The sequence below is a fragment of the Mytilus trossulus genome, chromosome 8 (assembly GCF_036588685.1).
Source record: "Mytilus trossulus isolate FHL-02 chromosome 8, PNRI_Mtr1.1.1.hap1, whole genome shotgun sequence".
NCBI classification, from domain to species: Eukaryota; Metazoa; Mollusca; class Bivalvia; order Mytilida; family Mytilidae; genus Mytilus; species Mytilus trossulus.
Window position 1 is genome coordinate 52,057,567 of NC_086380.1, and position 26,661 is coordinate 52,084,227.

Genomic DNA, 26,661 nt, shown 5'->3' on the forward strand with positions numbered 1-26,661 from the left:
TGGACATATGACCGAAGGAAACTTTGTTACATAAGGCATCCATATACAAAGTATGAAAAGTGTTATTTTTTTTGTGAGATTCACATTGATCACAAAACATATTGAACAACAAATAAGTAAAACACCTATAGTTTCTGATGTATTTATTAAGTTTGAACACCGCTCTGACTCAAATGTTTGATTATATCCACCCAATCATAACCCCTCGGTTTCTCTCCTGCTGCATTCATTCTTTCATACATTTTTCTCTTCTGATTTTTAGTTAACTGTTCTTTCTTTTCTTTCTTTTTAGAAACATCTGGTTGATTCTTATCTTCATCATTCTGTAAAAAATCATGAAATACAAATAAACATGGATGCCTACAAAAATATCATGAAATACATGTAAACGTAAATGCCTACAAAATATCATGAATTACATGTAAGCCTAGATGCCTACAAAATATGTAAGCGTAGATGCATACAAAATACAAAAAAATACATGTAAGCGTAGATGCCTACAAAATACAACGAAATACATGTAAGAGTAGATGCCTACAAAATACAACAAAATACATGTAAGCGTAGATGCCTACAAAATACAATGAAATACATGTAAGCGTAGATGCCTACAAAATACAACGAAATACATGCATGCATGTAAACGTAGATGCCTACAAAATACAACAAAATATATGCAAAGGTGGATGCCTACAAAATACAACGAAATACATGTAAACGTAGATGCCTACAAAATACAACAAAATATATGCAAAGGTGGATGCCTACAAAATACAACAAAATACATGTAAACGTAGATGCCTACTAAATACAACGAAATATATGCAAAGGTGGATGCCTACAACTTGCTACTGTCTCATATTTATCAGTTTTGTAAGGTGTTAAAATTTGTCAAAGGTTTACAACAGGACTTCCCACAACATACCTAAATAAGTCTCATACTTACTAGTTTTATCTAAGACACATTAATATCATTAAATAAAAGTTAACAGGATTCCTTACAACATGTCCAAATGTCTCTCATACCTGTCAGATTAATATGGGACTCACCAAATTGTGACTAGATGGTCCTTATGGCACATCTTACTTAGTAATAAGTTTACAGGAATTCCTACTACTTTTCAAAGGAGTCTCTCAATATTTGATTAAATGTGATATCATAAAGACTAAGTAGAAAACAAGAATGTGTCCATAACACATGGATGCCCCACTCGCACTATCATTTTCCATGTTCAGTGGACCATGAAATTGGGGTCAAAACTTTAATTTGGCATTTAATTTAAAATGATCATATCATAGGGTACATGTGTACTAAGTTTCAAGTTGAGTGGACTTTAACTTCATCAAAAACTACCTTTACCAAAAACTTTACCTGAAACAGGACAGACGGACAAACGAATGAAATGAACAAACGAACGCAAAGACCAGAAAACATAGTGCCCCTCTACTACCGCAGGTGAGGCATAAAACTAATAAGTGATGAATCTATGCTTAAATCAGTCACCAAGGCCATTCATGACTAAAATTAAGTTATGTATTCCATACCTGATTAAGAGATGGGACTTCTGGCTGTTCTGATATCAGTTCAGGATAATTCTCTTTTACATGTTCAAATAAGGTATACGTCATGGCACAGCCAATCAAATCTGGTATCTGAAATATAATAAGATAGGATCATTTTACGAATTTTCATAATAAAATTGGCTCAGATCTGGCGTAAAGAAGTACATTTGCATTTTCTGTATATACATGTAAAGTGTTTTTGAGAGGACAGTAGTAGTTCACTTAGAATGAAACTCACATGAGCACTAAAAATTGGCTTGTTGTATAGAGGGACAGAAATAATAGATATATGATTTATATCTGTTTAAACAGTTAAATACATACTTTCTATTTCTTGTTAGTACAAACATATTAGTTGAATTAAGAACCAAAGGATAAAAGATTAAAACTAGACACTTTTAATGATCAAGATTAAGTTTGGTTTCAAATCCAGAGTTTTAATCAAGTGGCCTTTCAAAACGGAGGTTTAAAGTTGATATATTTTTACACATCTTTCTATTCTTTCCCTCAGTTAATTTCAGCAAATTTTACACTTTTATTTAAAAAAAGAATTCAACAACTTATCTATTTCGAAACCCTCATACTGCTGTAAACTGATGATCAGGTGACATTACCAACAAGTTGATATTTCATACAGACAAAATTTTGATCTTTCTAATCACGCCTAACTGTCTGACGTAAAAATTAAAACAATAAAAATTCCAATTTCTAAGGAAAATTCATAACAGATAGTCCCCTGTAAAAATACAAAATCATAAGCATAGACACATCAAACAAACAGTTAAGGTGGTACCCAACACTTTCGCTAAAATTAATTTGGCTCGTTTAATTTTCATACAATTTTGACACAGTATTTACTTTGACCCTTTAACAAAAAAATAATAAATTCAAAAAATATGAACCAACCGTTCAATCAGACAAATTACACTGGTTATATAGCAGTTTGACAAACACTTATTTTGATCATTGAGAAGCTTAATATTCCATCAACAACACAACGTCATTAAAACGTTCTGCTGATTTTACAGAGTTATCTCCCTGTAGTGTTAGGTACCACCTTAACATGTCTGGTGAGTGTAAAATTTGATTGGAAGCAAAAAATCAACATTGTGCTTTCTAATGGAAAATTTCGAAATAAGTAAGACATAACTAGCAGTGTAACTTTGTTTTTTTCTTTGAAGCAGATTGTTTAAGCCAATTTGATATGTGTTTCGTATGTTTTTCCATAGTTACATGAATAGAAACCTAAAATACTGACCTGCTCCGCTACACTGTTCTTTATTGTTTCTTTCACGTTACTCAATCTATAAATAAACAAAATTATTAATCTTTAACATTTGTAATCCAGTTTTCTACAAAAATTTAATTTCCAACATTTTTATTTAGTGCTCAAAAATGATAATTTCGTCATTTTAATCCCCAATATTACCAATTAGTGTTCCAGAATTAATTGTATGGAGGAGGTGTATTTGAGGAAGGCACTTTTAATAAAATTTGATGGGTGGTGGTTATTTAAAAACGCTTGCTTGAACATTTACATAAAATATCCAATTTAAAATGTATGCATGTTTGGGTCAAATAAAAAGTGCCTTCCTTCCCAAACCCCCCTCCCCATACATTTAATTTTGGAGCAGCCTTTATCAACAACATCATTTCTATATTATCAATTATCAAAATTTCTATATATGGTACCAACATGATAAATTGATGGTTACCCAGGCAGTATTTTTCTATCTTTTCATATAGTGATAATAAAGCATTTGCATAATCCAACTTTAAAACTAACTGAAGCTACTGTTACAAAGTTTATTGTGATATCTTACATGTGTTTATTGTAGAAAGCATCTAACTTAATATTAGGACTCTGTTTTGGATAGTCCGCTGTCCATGAAATCTCCATTACAAATGATCTATGATTGCCTTCTTCACCATACTGGGGAAAAAAATAATATCAAAGTGAAATCTCCATTACAAATGATCTATGGTTACCTTCTTCACCATACTGGGGGGAAAAAACAAAATAATGTAAAAGTGAAAACTATCGTAAAATCTAGTTCAACCAAACTCTTTTGGGACTGAGGAATTGTTCAAGTTAGACAGTTGTGTGATTTTAAAATATGGGTTAGAATATTCTAAAATACTCATTGTATATCATGATACAATAGTTTTTGGAAGCTATTTTATGGCTGGTATTGTTTAAACAGGTATCACTCAAATGCACTACATTATAAATAATTAGCTTGTCTCAAAAAGTATAGGATTGGTACCCAAACATTGTACATACGGCATTGCAACAGAAAATAAACATGTTGTAAATGTGACTTGAAGTTCAATTTTATTTTCAGGAAATTCTTGCTGCGTTGAAGACCCATTGCCTGATTGGTGGCCTTCAGCTGTTATCTGCTCTTTGGTCAGGTTCTTGGTTTCTTTGTCATATTCACCATTCATTTTCAATTTTATTACTACACTTCAACATCAAAATTTTGAGTTTAATCACAAATCTGTGCACAGTTCTGAGGATGTGATAAATAGTTTTATTGTGGTCCATTTTACTTACTTTATACTGGAATGTTGTCTCATTTACTTGTTTAAAACTTTCATCACCATCATATATTGAATGGAGGACTTCCAACTCTTCCTAAAATGTATGCATCATGTTCATGTATATACCAGAAATAAAAGAATATTAAGCCATAACAATAATATAAACCAACACTACATGTAACAGAATATAAATCTTACAGGGAGATAACCCCTACAGAACAACTCAAAAAGTATCTTATATAACTATCAAAACAAAACTTAAAAATATAATTTTAAAAGAAATCTTACATATGTATGTTTCAATTCTATCATTTGTTATCAATCCATATGTTTATAAAATCTTTGTTCTGTGTGACATGAATAGGATAGTTACATTTTCACATATCATACCTAATGTTCAGTAGTTGTTATTTGTTGATGTGTTTCGTCAGTGTTTCTTGTTTCTTGGTTTTTTTTAAAAATAGATTAGAGCGTTGTTTTTCCATTTTTAATGCTTTTCACATTTCAATTTTGGGGCCCTTTATAGCTTATTGTTTGGTGTGGGTCATGTTTATAGGATTTTTCTCTTGGTGTGGGCCAAGGCTCTGTGTTGAGGACCATACTTTGACCTATCATGGTTTACTTTTACAAATTATAACTTGGATGGAGAGTTGTTTTATTGTCACTCAAACCACATCTTCTTATATCATGTATATCTATTGTCATTATCATAACTTTATCTTACATATTGACATTAAGGTTTGTCACATGTTTTTTTCGAATTAATTCTCCAATAGTTCAAAGTAAAAATTAATTCCATTCATGTATGAGTGCATGCATGGGGGTCCTTCATTTCTGCATTCTTTAATATTCTAGAACTTTTTTTCTCTATTCTTAATGTTCTTTATTTATTTTGGACATTTTTTCCATTCATTATATTTTTGCGCTAAAAAATTTTTCTCTGATCTTTATTTCGTTTGTCGTTTTTCAAGTAGTAATGGCATGACCCATTGTTCTATATTCTAGACCCTTTATTGCCTATTTGGCATCTAAGCCGTTTGAGTATAGATTTTGTTATTATAATTTTAGCATTATTTTCAGGGGCGGTCCCAGCCATCTAAAATGTTCTAACTTTATGCTCCCATTCAAATGCATTGATCATACAAAAAAAATGGGGTTCCAACCCTCAGACCCCCCTTTTTCCCCCTGGATCCCCTACTGCTTTTATCTTACCTCCTGTAGTTCTTTGTTGGACATAGTTTCTGCTGATTCAGCAAAGTCTCACATTCTCATTTTTCTACAAAATAAAGTAAACAAAAATTCAATTACAGTACATGTTTACAAACAGGGCAGTAGTCCTTTTGCGCCAATTACTGATTTTCAGGGGTATCATTTGTGCCAAATTTTGTTTTCCAAATGTATCAACTGCGCCAATTTACCTGTACACATATCTATCATAGATATTAATAATTCCCCGGTAGTATATATTTATTCCTATTGTTGGCTTAAAAAGTATCATATGCTCAGAAATATTTCACCAAGAAGATGAGCATCTGGAGAGAAATTACTTAAAATGTACTAGACAGCCAATGTATAGAGAGAGAATAAAACTTATTGCCTTGCTGAATATTTAATACAAGATACGCCAAAAAGAGAACAAAACAGAAGCTTTTGCTGATTATGTTTTAGTCACATATGTTGACGACTTAGTGCTTTGTTCACACCAGGCTGAAATTATCTACAACAAGACGTACCAGTATTGGACCAGAAGCATTCAACAGGAATTATTATGAACTGTTTCATGCATTTCATCCTTCAATGTTTGTGTTTTTGGACAATAAAGTGAAGTTACAAGCTACTACATACATTAAATTGGGAAGTATCCATGCAGCAGCTGTAAGAAGAAGGAAACATTTGCCGTGTAAACTGACGGTTTCGTGTCCAAATAAAGGAGGAAGGAATCAAAGAGTCATTTTTCTTCTAATTGGCGCATTCATATGTTTTATTTGTGGCGCAGATGATACTATGCAATTTTAAAACAGATGGCGCAACCGTAGCATTGGAGAAAAAAAGTTGTGGCCTAAAGGATGCATTTGTGGCGCAAACGGATCTCTCCCACAAACAGGATCTTTAGCATGATTAGTTAAAACATTTAGGATAATGATTGTTTACTATTTCTTTTCATTTTATAAAACTAAAAAGTAATATGACATAAATTTGAAAGAGGTGGGCCTGAATGGGGGCCCTTGAATTCTTTATATTTTTTAATTCTGAGCTATTTTCTGTATTCTCTATAAATTTTAACAATTATTTTTCGCTTCTTAAAATTTGAGCACCGCATTGTTCATGATGTTCTCTATTCCTTATGTATATTTTTAATCTTTATTTTTAGACCCATTTTTCTGTAGTATTGGCCTATTATCATGATTATCATGATTATACTCTTTTCTGTAAACAAGATGAATAACAATACTATCACATCATCCTCCTTTGAAAGAAAATATATAGGACAGACCTAAACAAGACCAAAATATTTATAAAATAATGCATTGCTAAGAAATCACTACACTGTATCAAACAAAAGTCAATTAATTTTACTTTCAAAGATGTATTTGATCTTAAACGAAAGAAACTCTTTTTCTTTTTCAGAGGTCAGAAGTTAATTTACTTAAAGTTTAACATACATCATGTACATCTGATTTCCTGATCACCTTTACTGACTATGTGGTATGGGCTTTGCTCTTTTTTGAAGGCTGTACAATGTCCTATATGTTAATTTATGTGTTGTTCGGTCTCATGTGGAGAGTTGGCAATTATATCACATCTTCTTTTTTATATTTACAAGTCATAAAGGCATTTAAAAATTGAAATTGATAATAAAATCAATTGTTCAAGTAGTATGACATGTATGACCACAGACAGTTAAATATCATGTCACACTTGAGGTGAAACATGACTATATGTCGCACTACTCATATATTTAACCATTATTGAATTATCAGATTAACTCATTTAACAATAACATTTTATCATGTTTATTTATAATCTTCCCCGACATGCCTGAAGCGTTCAAAAATAATAAATTGAAGAAGAAAATTACAAACAAACAAGATAGCCAATTCTAGATATATTCAAACTTAAATAGTGAATAAACAACTACAAATGTATGCAAGCTTCATGGAAGATTTAAAATAAAACCCTTTGATTCAGGTATATTCAGTCTTTCAACTACAGTCTCATGGTCTCTCAGCATGGTATACACTGTTAACAGTAATGATCAGTAATACAGTTTGAATATCTTATGTTAAATCTTAATGATGTACGTTTAAATTGATATGATAATGTAAATACATAATTATACTATACAATATCTGACTTTCAACATATCTTTAAAAACGTACCTAAATAACTTTAATACATACATGTAAAAGTGCACTGTGGTGGAGACGTAAAGGGAAAAGGAAGAGAAACGACGTTAGTGATGTCAAAAAATTGCATAAAAGAGCGACAACTATTTGATCCAGAGAGAAAGAAAATACAACTTTTTGCCCTAAATAGTTTTGGTTCATGATTTGCCAACGTATGTAAATTATGACAAAAACAATATGATCTCTATTATTTTTGTGTTTGAGGTGCTCCAACGCAAGGAGATAAATGTACTGTACAGTCATAAAATTATACGAAAATAAATTATCCTAGCTCCATTTGCATCTGTCAATATTTTTATTAACACAAGTTCAGTTTAGATAGGAGCTGCATTATAATAATTTTACTTCACACATGCAGGCTTGATTTCTTCCACTAGTTTGCAGAATTGCAAATCGGTAGCTGCAAAGTGCTTGAGGAGAAAATCAGCATGTCAAAATTTACTGGTAAGACATACATTGACTTTAATTTGTAAGAAGTCTTGAAAAATTTGGTGTACATGCATAGTTTACATATAGATATGCAATCTGTTAAACAGTTTTTAAAAGGCTCCAGTGAACATTTCTATTTGTAATCTGCAATTATTCAGTTTCTGCCACAAATGACACACCTCCAATCATTTTGCAAATACGGAATAGGAGTCCAAATTATGTAAAAGAGGGGGGGGGATATACACCTTATCGCTAATCCTGGCTGACCCGGCCACTTGAACTTTTGACGCATACAACAATCACTTTAACATTGTGACGTCAAAATTTTACTGGAACCTGTGTGATATCCAGTAATAGCGGACAAATAGCGATAAGGTGTATTGGACTCCAGGGGTCTTGATCCCAAAATCCCTGCCTTATAAAGATGAAATTCTGAGGCTAGAATTTAAAGAATTCATGGATCCTGAAAGGATAAATCACGAAATCCTGAGGTTTAAAAACACCTGATCATGACGTCCTGTAAAAGATCCTGCCTCCCATCTCTGTAAAGGTAGAAGCCAGGATGTACAGACATTATGATTCATGCCCAGTAATGACATGTATATAGTATACAGTTTGGTTTGTTATTAATATATTCTAGAACACAAGACCAACATTGCTGTTATTTGACTGAATTATGGTACCTAATTATGTGTATTTGTAGATTGGATTTTTAGTATTCATAATGCTATCTTACATGTTTTAGGTTAAACTGATTGAATAGGACAAGTACAAAACACTTCATTAAATGATTTATACATGTTCTTATTTATGTATAATTGTCATTATGTTGATTTTCTTAGGTTACATCTTCTGACATGTCTGACATCAGACTCGGACTTCTCTTGAATTGAATTTTAAATGTATGTATTGTTATGCGTTTACTTTTCTACATTGGCTAGAGGTATAGGGGGAGGGTTGAGATCTCATAAACATGTTTAACCTCGCCACATGTTTTGCACCTGTTCCAAGTCAGGAGCCTCTGGTCTTTGTTAGTCTTGTATTATTTTAATTTAAGTTTCTTGTGTATAATTTGGAAATTAGTATGGCGTTCATTATCACTGAACTAGTATATTTGTTTAGAGGCCAGCTGAAGGACGCCTCCGCGTGCTGGAATTACTTGTTACATTGAAGACCTGTTGGTGACCTTCTGCTGTTGTTTTTTCTATGGTCGGGTTAATGTCTCTTTGATACATTCCCCATTTCCATTCTCAATTTTATCATATCACAAATATGTGCGTTTGTGTCATACATAGGAGTTGCAGCTCTATAAAATTGGTCTCTTCCTTTACTTTAGTACTATAGAATATAGATACATATCAAACCAAACATGCACAAGGAAATTAACTCTGAAGGTCTCATTGTGCAAATTCTTATTTTTTTAAGTCTAAGAATATCCATTGTCATCATTTAAGTGAAGTGAATGCATTTTTCATGTTTTAACAACTTTTTGTCTAAAATGTTTGAAAGTCGAACCAAGTATTGATTTTAAAATTTGTATAAAATGAAGTAGAAAAACTATCCTGATATATGTCATTGGATCATGAACATGATGAAGATAGTAATAAACACATGATTAACTGTTAAAACATTAAAGTACATGTAACTGTTGCTTTTGCAGTATTTTCTAGTAAATAATTAATATACCTATGTACATGTATGTTATATATATATATAAACAACGTAGTCCTGATTTGAACATTTTAATGTTAATATATAGAATTAATCAATCTGTAAAATAACTAGAACAAGTTGTGAAACATAAATGTCAGTCAGTCTGAGTAGTGCTCTCAGAATACGGTCAAGCTAGAACCTCAAACTTGCATTAACATATTGTATAAATCTAATCATTGTGATAAAAAACAAAACATATCATTACTTTTACAGAGATGTAGAAAACTAACACAAGGAATAGTAAAGAAGCAACCATGTTGAACAGATTTAAATACAAAAAGGGTAGTGACAACTATGAGGATATATCTGGGGAGGATAAGATGGACATGGATTTAACCGATCCTGCAATGAGAAGGGCAGCAGGGATACAGGATGGCACAGGAGGCACTGATAGTTATACAAGCTTGAAGGAGTTACGCCATAATCTGAGTCCAGTGGAAGAAGGGGAACCATCAACAGATTCATCTGAAGGTAAGATTCATGACCTTATCTGAATTAAAGATCCATTTATAATCTCTCTTTTAAAGGTAAGGTCCATGACCTCTCCTCTGAAGGTTAGACCTATGACCTCTCCTGTGAAGGTCAAAACCATGACCTCATCTTAAGATTGGAATCATGACCCCTCCTCTGAAGTTAGGATCCATGACCTCTCCTCTGAAGGTGGGACCAATGACCTCTTCTGAGAAGTTCTCTGAAGGTATGATCCATGACCTCTCATCTGAAGGTGGGATCCATGACCTCTCCTCTGAAGGTAGGATCCATGACCTCTCCTCTGAAGGTAAGATCCATGAACTCTCCTCTGAAGGTCGAATAAATGACCTCTAATCTGAAGGACAGATATATGACCTTTCATCAGAATGTAAGATCAATGACATTCATGACTTTTTCATTCAGCTTTCTCCTTAATAATGTTATAAACCTCCCTGCAGGTTAATAAACCAAGCAAGACAAGGTGATTCATGAAAAAATCTTGGTTGCAAGTTTACATGATAAATACTGGTGATTTAATGGCTGAACATCTAAAGCATCTTTCTGCACATATTAATCAAATGTATCAATACAATTATCAGAGTGCAAGCACTCTAAATCTACAGCAATCACATGTTGGTCCAAGAATACTGTAAACCAACTTATTTTCGCGGATACTTTATTTTGCGTTTTACCCTTTGTAAAGTATTTCGCGGCTATTTAATTTCGCAATTTTCTAATTTCTGGATATAGTTTAATAAGGAAAAGTCTAAGTTTTACATATTTGCGACGATTTATATTCGCGTTAATTTTTTACTTGTGAAAGTCGCAAAAATAAATTGCTCGCGAAAATAAGTTGGTTTACAGTTACTCTACACCAGCAAAGGTATCTTTCAACAGAACCACTTCTTGTGTACTGTAATTACTGTTAATTAAAAAAATTATTGTGAGGAATTTATAAATGTGAATAATGCGACTAAGTGAGTATGGCAATAATAAGAACCGTCATTCTTATATCTGATACACTTATCTGTATGTAGATTTTCGTGACATGGCAGTAATTAATCTAGCAATTTTTTCCATTTTAAAAAACACACAATAATAAATACACAATTATTTCTAAATTTACAGTATATCAACTTGAAGTTCATACATGTAAATCTTATCACATGTATCCCTCAACTAATGTATCTGAATTAGTGATAATTGAAAAATTTGAACTTCAGTCTAAAGGATGTACTAACAATGACTTAGGTGAGGTAAGGTGAAAATTAATAAATCAAGAATTTAAAATTGATTCAATAAGCTGGTAGAGCATTATTTAAGGATACAAAAAAGCAAAACATATTGATAGGTCATGAAACTCCTTTTCGAGATATTTGAGATTTAAAATATGGTGGCAAAAGGCTGACTCTGACTTTTACCTTATATAGATATAGGAAGATGTGGTGTGAGTGCCAATGAGACAACTCTCCATCCAAATAACAATTTAAAAATTAAACCATTATAGGTTAAAGTATGGCCTTCAACACAGAGCCTTGGCTCACACCGTACAACAAGCTATAAAGGGCCCCAAAATTACTAGTGTAAAACCATTCAAACGGGGAAACCAGCATTAGTATTATTTGGGTCCCAAAACAAAAGAAAGAAAATTAAGAGTCTTCTTAAATTTTGGTAAATGACCTTTCATGAGCTATTTAGTCTTATATAAAAAAATAAATGGGTGTTATGGGGCAAAATATTTTACCTTGTTTTGTATGGAAAAACACCAAGGAGTCGAAAATTTGACACGAATTCCAAAACCTCGCCTAAGTACATCCTTAAAGTACCATTATATACTTTGCATACATATTAAATACTTGTAGTAAAAATTTCATTGTGAGGCCAATAAGTTTGATCCATATCATTCCTTACCAGAAATACTCTTTTTACTACATGTACATGTATAAGCTGATTTCTCATGTCATTTATGGGTTTACAAGAACCCTGCATCTTTGAACTGATGAAATAAATAAATTAGTTTTATGAATTGAAAACAGTTGTCTGAGCAGTCGTGAGGAAGTTATTCCCATTCAAATATTCATCCCATTACTCAAAATACTGTAGTAGATTTTATGCCCAACAACTGCACAAATAACATCACATTTAACCAAACACTTTAAAAGTGTTCTTCTCAGAAATTTCTTACATCATCCTGGCAAACAAGAAATTATGAAGTATCGTCTTGTTTCTAGAAATTATAGCATCACATCTATAACTCTTTCTAAAATGTTCTATAAAGAAATCATTTCAGATAGCATCACGTTTTTATCAATCAACAGTAATGTGATGCTTAAAGGCCCTGGGGAGAACACTGAGAAAGATAAAGATTGGGATCAAGTATATTATGAAAAACTTTTTACATCACTTGCGGTTTATTTTCTGTATCTTACTATATTTTTATTTAGAAAACTTCAAGCTTAGTAAAAGAAAATAGCAAGAAATTGAAATAAACTTAAATAAATAATAGACATTTGCCAAACATATTGTCATGATTGCATCTCAAGGTGTTTTTTTTGTTCCAAAATATATCTTAAAAGAAAATATTTTCAGATGGTACATGTAGATCCAATAATTGAATTACATGTTATGTCAACAAAAATTGGATTTCACTTTATACACAGCCATGTAATAAAGATAGAGTCCCACAATACGTGAATGTGAAATGTACACAGACACATTGATTATTGGTGATGCTATCATATTGTACATTTATAAAAGTTACTGATGGGGAAATAACGATTTTTTTTATATTTATAAAGAAAAGCAAATGTAAAGTTTGTCAATATTCAGCAACCCGACAAGAAAGAAGACCCCAAAAAACAATCATATACATGTTGTATCCTTATCTAAGGAAAAAAGATATATTGCTCATTGCTGAAGGTCATACATTGATCTGTAGATCTATATTAATTGATTAAAAGCTTTTATGTCATTTGGATTCTGGCTGAGGGGTGTCTCCTTGGGATTCATACCACATCTTCTTATTTTTAAATTTAAAATGGTTGCTAATATTCAGTTCAAAAGAAGTGGATAATGTTTTATTTTTTGTAGCTTACAAACCTTCAACAATTTATTAGTCCCCTACCTACGAAGTTGAAGAGGACTTTAATTTAGATTTGCACTCTGTCTGTCCATCTGTCAGTCTGGCAAATCAGTTTTCCACACTTTTTTTCTTTATGCTTGAAGATATGGATTTGATATTTAATATATTGTTTAATCATGACAATTAAGTTACTGGTCAAGTTCCAATATTGTGCCGATCTGATGATTAAGTGCAGAGTTATGGTCCTTGGACTTAAAAAATCGCTTAACTAATCAGTTTTCAACTTTTCTTTTTTTTGTCATGCTTGAAGATGTTGACTTGGTATTTGTTATAAAGTTTACATCATCAGTTATAGATCAAGTAAGAATTTTGTTCCAATAAAAAGATTTGTTTAACCAGTAGCTAGTGGACATGCATGTATTGCCATGCAATATTCACAGAATACTTGTCCATCATTTGAAAGTGGCATTAAACACCAATCAATCAAACTGTGTAGTTCATTCAATGAAGACATAAATTTTGATTTCCTTTTACAGTGGATTCAATTGATAGGTAATATCCTTGGTTAGCTTGCTTGTTAGCTGAACCATGAAGTCATTTTTAGGTTAGGTAAACCTACTTTAAGAATAGACTAGTCCTACAGAAAACAAATCAATCTGCATGTTGGACAATGCTACTTTGAAAGGAGGGTAGTTTACCTATCCTAACAATGACTTCACGGTTCAGCTAACAAGCAAGCTAACCAAAGATATTACCTTTGGCTACACACTCAATGGAATCTGCTGTAAAAAGTAAAATCACAAAAATACTGAACTCAGAGGAAAATCAATTCGGAAAGTCCATAATCACACGTAATTAAGAATATTAGTAACAGTAATTATTATCAACTGGCTTAGACTCCATTTTTCTTAAATTCATGAAAAAAAACCCTTATACAATGTTATATAGAAATTATTGATGACATGTGTTCTCTAGAAACTATTTAAAATGATAACAACCTGTTATATAGAAACTAAATGATGACAATGTGTTATATAGAAACTAAATGATGACAATGTGTTTATAGAAACTAAATGATGACAATGTGTTATATAGAAACTAAATGATGACAATGTGTTATGTAGAAACTAAATGATGACAATGTGTTGTATAGAAACTAAATGATGAAAACTTATTGATGACATGTGTTCTCTAGAAACTAAATGATGACAATGTGTTATATAGAAACTAAATGATGACAATATGTTATATAGCATATAGAAACTTAATGATGGCATTGTGTTATAAAGAGATATAAAGTTAATTGTCCTTTATTACTTTTGATAAAGAGAGAGACATCTTGTTGACAAATATAGCCTGATCATCAATACTCAAGGTCTATAGCTGTTTATATTTTGTAAGGACGTGAACCATTCTGGACGTTTAATCAATACAGACATGATTAAGATCTGTAAAACCTACAAATGACTGATTTTACAAATGTCATTTCCGACTCTAATACAATTGATTGCTTTTTGCTGGTCTGTAATCTTGGTGTTATTTCTGAATGAGATTGTAATTCATGTTTAAAAATGCAATGAGAAACACAGCTTTTAGGTTATTACTAGTCATATGGCATGTTTAAAGTAAAAGATTAACAAGCATTTTTAAAATACATAAACTGGATGGTATTACTTTCACAATCAATATGACATTTCTGCTTAAACCTTAATTATTAAGGTTAGAATCTGAAATTTGAGTTAAATTACTCATTTTATCTTTAAGTTTGTACTATTGACTTAAACATGTTAAAATTTAGAGCCTTAGATTTATTTTATACTGCAAATAATTACTCATTTAATGTGATGGTATCTGAATTTCATTGACGAGTTCAAATCTGCATGTTTTTCTTGAAGTATAAAAAAGAAGATTTTGTATAATTGCCAATGATACAACTCTCTTTTCCACAAGAGACCAAATGACACAGAAATTAGCAACTATAGATCACCATATGACCTTCAACAATGAGCAAAGCCCATACTGCAAAGTTGAAGGTCAATTTCATAAACTTAGTTTAAATTTAAGACATATGTTCATGTCCATCTGTAAGTGAAAACATTGTCAGTACTTGTCCTTAGTTATACATAAATTTATTTTAAAATTCCTTAACAGATTTTGTTGAAGACAGATCTTTAGTTCATGTTACTAGCCGCTGTCAATTTTTTTCACAATATGTACACAGATATAGGAAGATGTGGTATGAGTGCCAATGAGACCATTCTCCATCCAAGTAACAATTTTTAAAAGTAAATCATTATAGGTCAATGTACTGCCTTCAACACAGAGCCTTGGCTCACACCGAACAGCAAGCTATAAAGGGCCACTATGAGTGTAAAACCATTCAGACGGGAAAACCAACAGTCTAATCTATATAAAACAAGAAACGAGAAACACTTATGAACCACATTATATATAAAACAGAGGACAAACACTGAACATCAGATTCTTGACTTAGGACATAAAAGCTCTCTCACAGGCAAGCCATAATTGAAAAACTGATGTAATAAAATTATCATTACAATTAAAAAGTAATGTTGTATTTACAATTTGTTGTAGATACTTACACAATACAGCAAGCAATAGATAATATTGGTTTTGGGAAGTTTCAAGTCAAGCTGTCCATTCTTACAGGTTTTGCCTGGGTAAGTCTTTATGTCAGATCAAATCAAATTTGTAATTACATGTCCATTATTGTTTTTCTTTAAAAATGGAGAGTTTGTTAATTTTATTTTTTTCCATTTTAATAATGTAAGATAATGATAGGGTTTCAGATTTCATTTTTACAGCAGATTCCATTGAGTGTGAAGCCAAAGGTAATACTGTTGGTAAGCTTGCTTGTTAGCTGAACTGTGAAGTCATTGTTAGGTAGGTAAACTACTCTATTTTAAGAAAAGACTAGTCAAACAGAAAACCAATTGATATGTCTTTTGGACTATTCTACTTGGAAAAGAAGGTAGTATACCTGACTTAATACATGTAATGACTTCGGTTCAGCTAACAAGCGAGCTAACCAAAGATATTACTTTTCGCTACACACTCAATGGAATCTGCTGTAAGGTACACATCAAGTTATGTTTACGGTGGGGGAAAAACATCACAATGCGTTGAAAAAGTCATGTAACTGCAATGGAAGCTGTAAAACATTGATTGTTCAATTATGCTGTACATGCTTAAATTCTTTTAAATGGAATTTGAATTGCTGTTGTTCCATTTATGCACAAACTTTAATTTGAGAATTTTAATGAACAAATTTTATGATCAGACATGTAAGAAGATAAAACATGTGTTGAAAATGTACAAAAAATTGAAAGAAAAAAGGAAACTAGATTTTTATTGCTATTCTTCATTTTGTACAGCACCCATTATCCCCCAGTGATGAGTGAGACACATATGGTTGCATAGCAACCTTGAAATTGCCCAAAGCTTTAACAGACATGATATAGAGCACTATAAACAACCCTAACAAAAAGCAGAAAACTGCCCATGTCCAATGATGGGTCTTCAAAGCAGCAAGAAAAAACCTCATTCAGAGTCGTCCTTCAGCCAGCCCTGAAACAAAAAATGAATAATGTATTCTAGTTTAGCGAAATGTAAACACAATAAACCCAGAACCATACAAACGAACCAAAATTTTAAAAATAACACACAAGACTAACAAAGACTAGAGATTCCTGACTTGGGACAGTCGTGAAAAATATGGCAGGGCTAAACATGGCATGTTTTTCTTTAATTATAATTTCGTGTTTAATAGATGACTGGATGATGCATTCTCAAGAAATACAAGTCTTCTATATATATATATATCTTCAAGATACAAGAAGACAAAAAACAGGGCAGGGTTAAACACGGAATGGTTTCTTTTTAATTATAATTTGTGATTTTGTAGATGGCTGATGCTATGGAGATGATGATTTTAGCCATTCTATCGCCTGCCTTACATTGTGAATGGCAGTTAAAGGGCTGGCAACAAGCTCTTATAACAACTGTAAGTACACACTGAAATGTTGGTTTCTTTCCCTCACCATCATGCATCTCTGTTAAATGTCAGGCAATTCAATATATTCCAGAAAATACATTTTCATAAATTATTGAAGATGTGACATGATTTCCAGTGAGACAAATATCCACTTAAGACCAAAGGACATTAATATAAACAGCAAATTATATTTCTTTCCACTGTTACCTCGTAATATCTTTGCAAAACAAAGTAAGTTGAAGTTTTTATAAAACATCAACATATTACCCAAAATCAGATTTTCTAACATGTTTAATTCTCATGACATAAAGGATCAATATTGAATCAAGCACCATTTACTCTGATGTGATTTAGTTATTTATGAGTTTTCAACTTCAAGATTGTGTATAATATTCTTCAGTATGATTAAAATCAAACCTCTCACTTGCTATCATTTATTTTAATATGGTATGCAACATTTCAGAATACAGTAGCCCTGAGAGGTTGGGATTTTAATCAGACTGAATATTCTTCTATCTATATTAAATTATATCAAACATTTGTTTTCTTTTCTTGTAATCTAGCTTTAAGTAATGCTTTAAACAAAAGGAAAACATAATCCACATATTTTAAGGTTACTGTGACCCAATTTTATCTTTTAGGTAGTATTTGCTGGTATGATGTGTAGCTCTAGTTTATGGGGAAGTATATCAGACAAATATGGTAGAAAAGCAGTAAGTTTTATTAAACTATAGCACATGATCATTATCATGACATCCATTAATCCATGAAAAGTTGTAATAATTATTACTTTAAGATGTATTTTTTTGGGGGGGAGGTTGTGAGACCACTGTTGTCATACTACATTGATTTATATTCAGACTGAAAGTTAATGAAATTCTCATTCAAAATGTTCATGGAGATTTGGATGGAAAGTTATATAAAACTATCTTAGTTGACCACAGCTCATAATTGCCTCAGTTGTAAAAGCATGTTCACCTTGATAGTCGGAATTCATTGGCTCAAGTCACAGCTGATTAAAAAACAGCTTACAAATAGAACAATTATTATAATTATTTTTCTAAAACAAATAATATTGCACAACCTAGATGTTAAAATTTTTGCCCCCTTTCTCCACGGACAATTTGTTTAATTCTATATATACAGATTCCTACATCATGTACATGCACCAGTATAGTTATACCCCACCTACGATAGTAGAGGGGCATTATGTTTACTGGTCTGTTCGCCTGTCCGTCTGTTGTATAATTCGTCCGTCTGTCCCGTTTAAGGTTAAAGTTTTTGGTCAAGGTAGTTTTTCATGAAGTTGTGGTCCAAACAACTTGAAACTTAGTATATATGTTGCCTATGATATGATCTTTCTAATGTTAATGCCAAATAAGAGATTTTACCCAAATTTCACGGTCCATTGAACATAGAAAATGATGTTGCGAGTGGGGCATCTGTGTACTGAGGACACATTCTTGTTTAACATTTTTATACCCCCGCTTTAAAAAGGGGGGGGGGGGTATACTGTTTTACCCCTGTCTGTCCGTCAGTCCGTCCGTCAGTCCTTCAGTCCGTCAGTCAATCTGTCCCATGAAACTTTCGTCACATTTTTCTCAGGAACTACAATACAAGGATTTCTGAAATTTGGCTTCATGGTTTATCTTAGTCAGCTATACCGTGTGATGCGTTTTCAGATTGATCACTTGACTACTTCCTGTTTACCAAACACTTGTATGATTTTACACATGATAGCCAAGTTGAAAATTTTCGTCACATTTTTCTCAGGAACTACAATACAAGGATTTCTGAAATTTGGTTTCAGGGTTTATCTAAGTCAGCTATACGGTGTGATGCGTTTTCAGATTGATCACTTGACAACTTCCTGTTTACCGAACACTTGTACGATTTTACACATGATAGCCAAGTTGAAAATTTTCGTCACATTTTTCTCAGAAACTACAATACAAGGATTTCTGAAATTTTGTTTCAGGATTTATATAAGTCAGCTATACCGTGTGATGCGTTTTCAGATTGATCACTTGACAACTTCCTGTTTACCGAACACTTGCATATTTTTACACTATTAATATTATCCACTTGCAGCGGGGGTATCATCAGTGAGCAGTAGCTCGCAGTTTACTTGTTTTTATTATATTTCATCATGTTGTGTTTTCAAACTAGTGTTTTTTGCATTTATTCTTAAAATGAAGTTTATATTTACAGGAGTTGATTCTATGTTCTGTGTTTACCTGCTATTTTGGAATACTTAGTGCATTTTCTCCTAACTTTGCCTGGTTGTTGATTCTAAGAGGACTGGTGGGTTTTGGTATTGGTGGTGCTCCTCAATCGTAAGTATTTAGTATGATAACTTCTTCATGTTGTTGATTCTAAGAGGACTGGTGGGTTTTGGTATAGGTGGTGCTCCTCAATCGTAAGTATTTAGTATGATAACTTCTTCATGTTGTTGATTCTAAGAGGACTGGTGGGTTTTGGTATTGGTGGTGCTCCTCAATCGTAAGTATTTAGTATGATAACTTCTTCATGTTGTTGATTCTAAGAGGACTGGTGGGTTTTGGTATTGGTGGTGCTCCTCAATCGTAAGTATTTAGTATGATAACTTCTTCATGTTGTTGATTCTAAGAGGACTGGTGGGTTTTGGTATTGGTGGTGCTCCTCAATCGTAGGTATTTAGTATGATAACTTCTTCATGTTGTTGATTCTAAGAGGACTGGTGGGTTTTGGTATTGGTGGTGCTCCTCAATCGTAAGTATTTAGTATGATAACTTCTTCATGTTGTTGATTCTAAGAGGACTGGTGGGTTTTGGTATTGGTGGTGCTCCTCAATCGTAGGTATTTAGTATGATAACTTCTTCATGTTGTTGATTCTAAGAGGACTGGTGGGTTTTGGTATAGGTGGTGCTCCTCAATCGTAAGTATTTAGTATGATAACTTCTTCATGTTGCTGATTCTAAGAGGACTGGTGGGTTTTGGTATTGGTGGTGCTCCTCAATTGTAAGTATTCGGTATGATAACTTCTTCAGGTTGTTTATCATTTTAAAATTCTCCAAACTTTGATTATACAATGTAACAGGATTTGTATTTCTATTAAATATGTTTCTCCATTACATTACTTATCTTATAAATGCAAAATTGATCCGCAATATTTTGGTAACTATGACTTACATTTTATGCATGAGTGACTTTAATTTGTTTTTCTTCTTTTTTTTTCAGATACTTTTGTAAATCTATCAATCATGTCAATTATAGATTTATTAAACCCCTAAAACCATATGAAACAGTTTGTCTTGTGTAGAATATTGTCCATTAGGGTGGAGAACTTTATATTTATTAATTGATATATCAGCTAATATCTAAGTTAGGTTTTTATGTTAGAAATTGTAAAATATTTATATTAGTTATTTGTTTTACAGAGTGACATTGTATGCAGAGTTTTTACCATCAGCATCAAGAGCAACATGTGTAGTTTTGATAGAGGTATGTACCCTTTTTTTTTGGGGGGGGGGGGGGGGGGAGTTTTATGTTCTGTTAAAAACATTATCTGGAATGAACGTGAAATGTAAAATGTAGTTTAGAATTTTTCGGCTTATAACCATGACAGTTTTATGAATCTAAAAGTGTTCTAGTTAAAATTGAGAATGAAAATGGGGAATGTGTCAAAGACACAAGCTGTTTCTCTTAGATCAGGAAATTGTTTTGATACAGCATCATTCTTAATAAACTTTGATGCTTACACTCAATGAGGTATCTTCATTGTTTTCGTAAATACAAATACTTCATTTTTTTCCAGGTATTTTGGGCCATAGGAGCATGTTTTGAAGTATTATTAGCCTTAGCTGTGATGCCTACACTAGGATGGAAGTATTTACTAGGATTTTCAGCTATGCCTCTGCTGCTATTTACAATATGTTGTTATGTGAGTACATGTATAAATACAAAAGAGAAATCAGTTTACATAAACAACAGTCTGAACAGACTGCTCCAATCATAAATACATGAAAATAAAATACACAAATGAGCATTGAAGATTTTTTATTATTTCACCTGATAATTTTAACTCTTAAGCACTATTACTTTTGTTAATAGCCATCCACCTTCATTTCAGTGTCTAAACATTGTTTTTTTTTAAATCTTTGGAATGACCAATTTTTATCATTTTAAATGAAATTTTTACATTTAATTAAATACTGTGCCATCCACTAAATTTTAACTTTCTTACTTTACACTTTTTGTGTTAAAAAGTGACAAATCTTGAGAGCATTTTTGAGACAATCCGTAGCTCTTTAGTCATCATTTCATCATCTTTTTGAAGCAACAGTGGTGTATATGACAACTATAAATCTTTAAATTGAGAAGGCAATGGTGAATGTGTCAAAGCGACAACAACCCGACCATAGAGCAGACAACAGCCGAAGGCCACCAATGGGTCTTCAATGTAGAGACAATTCCCTCACACATAGATGTCCTTCAGCTGGCCCCTAAAAAAATATGTATACTAGTTCAGTGATAATGGACGTCATACTAAAACTTCGAATTATTCACAAGAAATTAAATTAAAAAATCATACAAGACTAACAAAGGCCAGAGGCTCCTGACTTGGGACAGGCGCAAAATTGTATTTTTGTAAAAGTTTGCTTAGAAGATAAAGTTTCCCTTAGTTTGAATACGTTTTTTTTATTCTGTCATGTAGATTACCACTATTTTTATTGTCTAATGCTAGTTAGTATGTTCTATGTTTCGCAGACAAGACTTTATAAATCAGTTTCTTAAAAAATATTATAACTGGTTACCTGTTTATTGTAGTGGTTACCAGAAAGTGCTCGTTATGATATCACACGAGGTCGCACAGAGAAAGCTTATGCAACTTTACAGAGAATTGCTAAAGAAAATAATAAACCAATGCCGTTAGGGAGACTTGTAGAGCCAAGTTCTAAGGTATAGTATTATTTTTTATCGGTAATTAGTATATTTTCCATTTGATCTTACTGCATTATATTTTCGAGTATCAATATACTGACTGTTTCACTGAAAATATTAAGCAATACATTGTGTGATGTCATAATTACCAATAAACAGAATAATAGGTAGTTTTGTTTTTGATACTGACTATATCATGTGGAATAGCTCAACTCGCCCTAACAGGCTCGTCTAGATATTCCACATGATACGGTCAGTATCAAAAACTACCTATTATTCTATATATACATGGCAGCTAGATAGAAAACTTTAGGATGATATTTTTAGTGTTGACTTCAATCTTGCGATTTCACATATAAAGCTGTAATGCTGTTATTTTAGTTTGTCTGTCTGGCACAAAGCAGGACTCGTATTCATAAACTTTATTTTCTTCTCATCAAGAAATGGGAATGTGATGAACTCCATGTCTATTCATACAAAATATATAATTTTGAAACTTGGTGCACATGTTCATTAATAAGATGTTTTTTGAAAAAATATGCCAAAATTAGAGTTCTGACTAGATTTTATGATTTAATAAACATCATAAGTAAAAGTGTTAGCAGGGCTAGTCTAGAAAGGTTATTTTATTTTTCCTTTGGCGTAACAGTAAAAAATAAAAATACTGTTTAGAGGCACAATAGTGGGGCTAGTTAACTATACATGATATTGGGTTTGTCTTCTGGCCTTGCGGTCATAAAACTTTCAAGCACGATTTTGGTACTCAGACAAAAGAACCAACCAATCAAAATGCTGGATTTCATGTTTCAAGCATGATTTTTGTGCTCCGAGCACTGAGCAAAGTTTTATGATTTCAACCCCTTATTTAATCTAAAACTAATATTTTATTATTCAGGCTGCAAGCAGAGGCAGTATAAAGGATTTGTTTGCCTTAGAGTATAGAAAAACAACTTTAATGTTGTGGGTCATATGGTAATTATATTTAAAACTGATAAATTTAACATTTAAGGTGGTACACAACACCTTAACTAAAATTAATTTGGCTTGTTTTATTTTCATTAAATTTTGACAAAGTATTTACTTTGACCCTTTGACCAAAATATTAAAATTTCAAAAAATATGAACCAACTGTTTTATCAGAAAAAATACACTGGTTACATAGCAGTTTCACAAACACTTATTTTGATCACCGAGAATCTTAATATTCCCTGAACAGCACAACGTAATTAAAACGTTTAGCTGATTTTACAGAGTTATCTCCCTGTAGTGTTTTAGGTACCACCTTAAATTGTTTTCACAACCACCTATATTATAGTGATGATTAGATGCATCATCAATTTACGCTTCTTTGTTTGAAAAAATGTGAGTTGTAAACTGAAATATTTAAAAAAAAAAAAAAAAAAAAGAATTGTTATGGTCTTATGATGAGCTCTAGTGTTCTCTCTCCTCACAAATGTCATATGACATGCATGTAAACTTGGGTTTTCGAAATAGATGAGTTTTTTTTAGAATCTATAACACAATTTCATATAATTTATTTGCCACAAAATGACATCAAACTTAACATTTTCATCACAATATTTGAGGGACAATATTCATAATTTCCTTACAATTTAAAAAATAATATATTTAGAATATAAGTGGCTTTTAATCTTCTTAATGAACCTTAACACTTTTTAATTGTATATTTTCCATTTCAGGTTGGTGTCTGCATTTTCTTATTATGGTATTGTTTTAATGACCACACAGTTATTTGAGATATCTGATGGTTGCCATGGTAAGTTGTTACCTTTTTAGCTCACCTACCCTAAAAGGCCTGCTAACAAAAATGGCAGCCATGGGTAAAAATATAACATATAGGTAAAATGAAGTTTTTGCTTATATTTCTGAATCTAAAGCATTTAGAGTAAATCTGACATGGGGTTGAGATTTATCTGCCCTGAAATTTTCAGACGAATCTGACAACATTTTGTTGGGTTTCTGCCCCTGAATTAGTAATATTATGAAAATTTTGCAGTTTTAGTTATTATCTTGAATATCATTATAGATAAAGATAAACTGTAAACAGCCATTATGTTCAGCATAGTAAGATCTACAAATGAGTCAACAGGACCAAAATTGTCAATTGACCCTTTTAGGAGTTATTGCACTTTAAAGTCAATTTCAAAAGTGTCCGATGATCCTGCCTGCCAACCAACATGGCGGAAATGGCTAAAATAGAACATAGGGGTAAAATGCAGTTTACAAAAAAATATCAGATGAGATATAAAGGCTCCTTGGACCCTCTAAGTATATATATAATATTTTCTAGAGATCACTGAATAATTTGTGATTTAAGACATTTGAATTTTAGATTTATTGTGATTTGATTAATGTCCAGTGACTGATATTTGTTAATATTTCAACTAAACAAAAAAATCAGAAAGGTAGGTTCTGCTAAGTAGGTTTGTTTTGACGAAAAGTGGTATTTCAATTGTCACTGGAAAACTATAGCATGTTCTGATTATGATAGATAGATAGTTTTATTCTCATAAAACCATGCAAGTGCAGAGGTCACAGAGAAGATTAGAAAATAATATACATAAAAATGAAAATGCATTAAAAATACATAAAATTTTGGGTGTGATAACATATCAAACAATATAAATATACTTTACATATATAATATATATGATATGAGTACATATGTTTTGCCTGATAATAGGCTACCTATGAACCCCTCGAAGTATAATACAAGATTGTTTAACATAAAACTTAGTAAGAATGTATTTCAAAATTAGCTGCATTCCTGTATTTTGACTGTTATATTTGTAGGCTCAAAAGGTAAGACAATGGGATATTTGATTTATAATCCTCTAAAAGGCAAACCATACGTTGGCTCTGGATTGGCTCTGGGAATGTTTATATTATTGCAAGTTTCTCTCTTTAGCAGCTCTTTTTATTTAACCTTTCTAAATTATTATCAATTTATATAATTGTATCAATAAACCAATTTTTCAAGACGTTTCAGCCAATTATATAAAGTATGTTCCCTATTAGAATTTTGAAAACAAGGATTATTATCAATTTCTTCATAACAAATGGTAAAGCTTACAAGGCTTCAGATTGAAAAAAGTATGTCACAAAATGATCTTTCACTACTGTAAGAATTCTGTGTTTGGGCTGGTTAGTTGTGGGGTTTTTTTTTGGTAATCTTTATTTAATAAAAATAATGAGATGTTGTATGATTGCCAATGAGGCAACTATTCACCAAATGCTTGACACGTATCCTCTATTCTTTATATTTTAGCTTCCCATTATTTATTTATTTATTTTTTTGCTGCTTTACCTAGTTTGCTCTATATGACTAATTTTTTCCCCCATTAGTCTTAAAACATCATCAAGACCTCTTTTGTTGGTGCATTAGTCTTAAAACATCATCCAGACCTCTTTTGATGGTGCATTAGTCTTAAAACATCATCAAGACCTCTTTTGTTGGTGCATTAGTCTTAAAACATCATCCAGACCTCTTTTGTTGGTGCATTAGTCTTAAAACATCATCCAGACCTCTTGATGGTGCATTAGTCTTAAAACATCATCAAGACCTCTTGTTGGTGCATTAGTCTTAAAACATCATCCAGACCTCTTTTGTTGGTGCATTAGTCTTAAAACATCATCCAGACCTCTTTTGTTGGTGCATTAGTCTTAAAACATCATCCAGACCTCTTTTGTTGGTGCATTAGTCTTAAAACATCATCCAGACCTCTTGTTGGTGCATTAGTCTTAAAACATCATCCAGACCTCTTGTTGGTGCATTAGTCTTAAAACATCATCCAGACCTCTTTTGTTGGTGCATTAGTCTTAAAACATCATCAAGACCTCTTTTGTTGATGCATTAGTCTTAAAACATCATCAAGACCTCTTGTTGGTGCTTTAGTCTTAAAACATCATCAAGACCTCTTTTGTTGGTGCATTAGTCTTAAAACATCATCAAGACCTCTTTTGTTGGTGCATTAGTCTTAAAACATCATCAAGACCTCTTTTGTTGATGCATTAGTCTTAAAACATCATCCAGACCTCTTTTGTTGGTGCATTAGTCTTAAAACATCATCCAGACCTCTTGTTGGTGCATTAGTCTTAAAACATCATCCAGACCTCTTGTTGGTGCTTTAGTCTTTAAACATCATCCAGACCTCTTTTGTTGGTGCATTAGTCTTAAAACATCATCCAGACCTCTTTTGTTGGTGCATTAGTCTTAAAACATCATCCAGACCTCTTTTGTTGGTGCATTAGTCTTTAAACATCATCAAGACCTCTTTTGTTGGTGCATTAGTCTTAAAACATCATCCAGACCTCTTGTTGGTGCATTAGTCTTAAAACATCATCCAGACCTCTTGATGGTGCATTAGTCTTAAAACATCATCAAGACCTCTTTTGTTGGTGCATTAGTCTTTAAACATCATCAAGACCTCTTCTGTTGGTGCATTAGTCTTAAAACATCATCCAGACCTCTTGTTGGTGCATTAGTCTTAAAA

The 26,661-nt window shown here is 32.2% G+C and overlaps 2 protein-coding genes across 2 annotated transcripts in view; one reads left to right on the forward strand and one right to left on the reverse strand.

The window, feature by feature from the left end:
• Nucleotides 1-128: 128 nt before the first annotated feature.
• LOC134681121 (RWD domain-containing protein 4-like) lies at nt 129-5,391 on the reverse strand. Its single transcript, XM_063540558.1, has 6 exons — nt 5,320-5,391; nt 4,121-4,201; nt 3,387-3,496; nt 2,822-2,867; nt 1,546-1,653; nt 129-323 (listed from the first exon to the last, which is right to left on the reverse strand). The coding sequence occupies exons 1-6, from the start codon at nt 5,341-5,343 to the stop codon at nt 147-149; spliced, it is 546 nt and encodes a 181-aa protein (XP_063396628.1). The 5' UTR covers nt 5,344-5,391; the 3' UTR covers nt 129-146.
• Nucleotides 5,392-7,777: 2,386 nt separating this feature from the next.
• LOC134681122 (synaptic vesicle 2-related protein-like) overlaps nt 7,778-26,661 on the forward strand; it is a 35,425-nt gene continuing 16,541 nt past the window's right edge. Inside the window, exons 1-11 of the mRNA XM_063540559.1 lie at nt 7,778-7,958; nt 9,870-10,127; nt 15,805-15,890; nt 17,135-17,233; nt 17,866-17,937; nt 19,436-19,560; nt 20,644-20,707; nt 21,021-21,146; nt 22,034-22,165; nt 23,043-23,119; nt 23,848-23,924. Of these exons, the coding sequence (XP_063396629.1) occupies nt 9,911-10,127; nt 15,805-15,890; nt 17,135-17,233; nt 17,866-17,937; nt 19,436-19,560; nt 20,644-20,707; nt 21,021-21,146; nt 22,034-22,165; nt 23,043-23,119; nt 23,848-23,924 (1,075 nt within the window). The 5' untranslated portion in view covers nt 7,778-7,958; nt 9,870-9,910. The remainder of the gene's footprint in view (nt 7,959-9,869; nt 10,128-15,804; nt 15,891-17,134; nt 17,234-17,865; nt 17,938-19,435; nt 19,561-20,643; nt 20,708-21,020; nt 21,147-22,033; nt 22,166-23,042; nt 23,120-23,847; nt 23,925-26,661) is intronic.

Coding starts and splice junctions, on each gene's coding strand:
- LOC134681121 (XM_063540558.1), bottom strand. CDS start 5,343: ATGTCCAACAAAGAACTACAGGAG. Junction 4,202..5,319: donor CCAACAAAGAACTACAGGAG/GTAAGATAAAAG, acceptor CATACATTTTAG/GAAGAGTTGGAAGTCCTCCA. Junction 1,654..2,821: donor AGAACAGTGTAGCGGAGCAG/GTCAGTATTTTA, acceptor ATTATATTTCAG/ATACCAGATTTGATTGGCTG.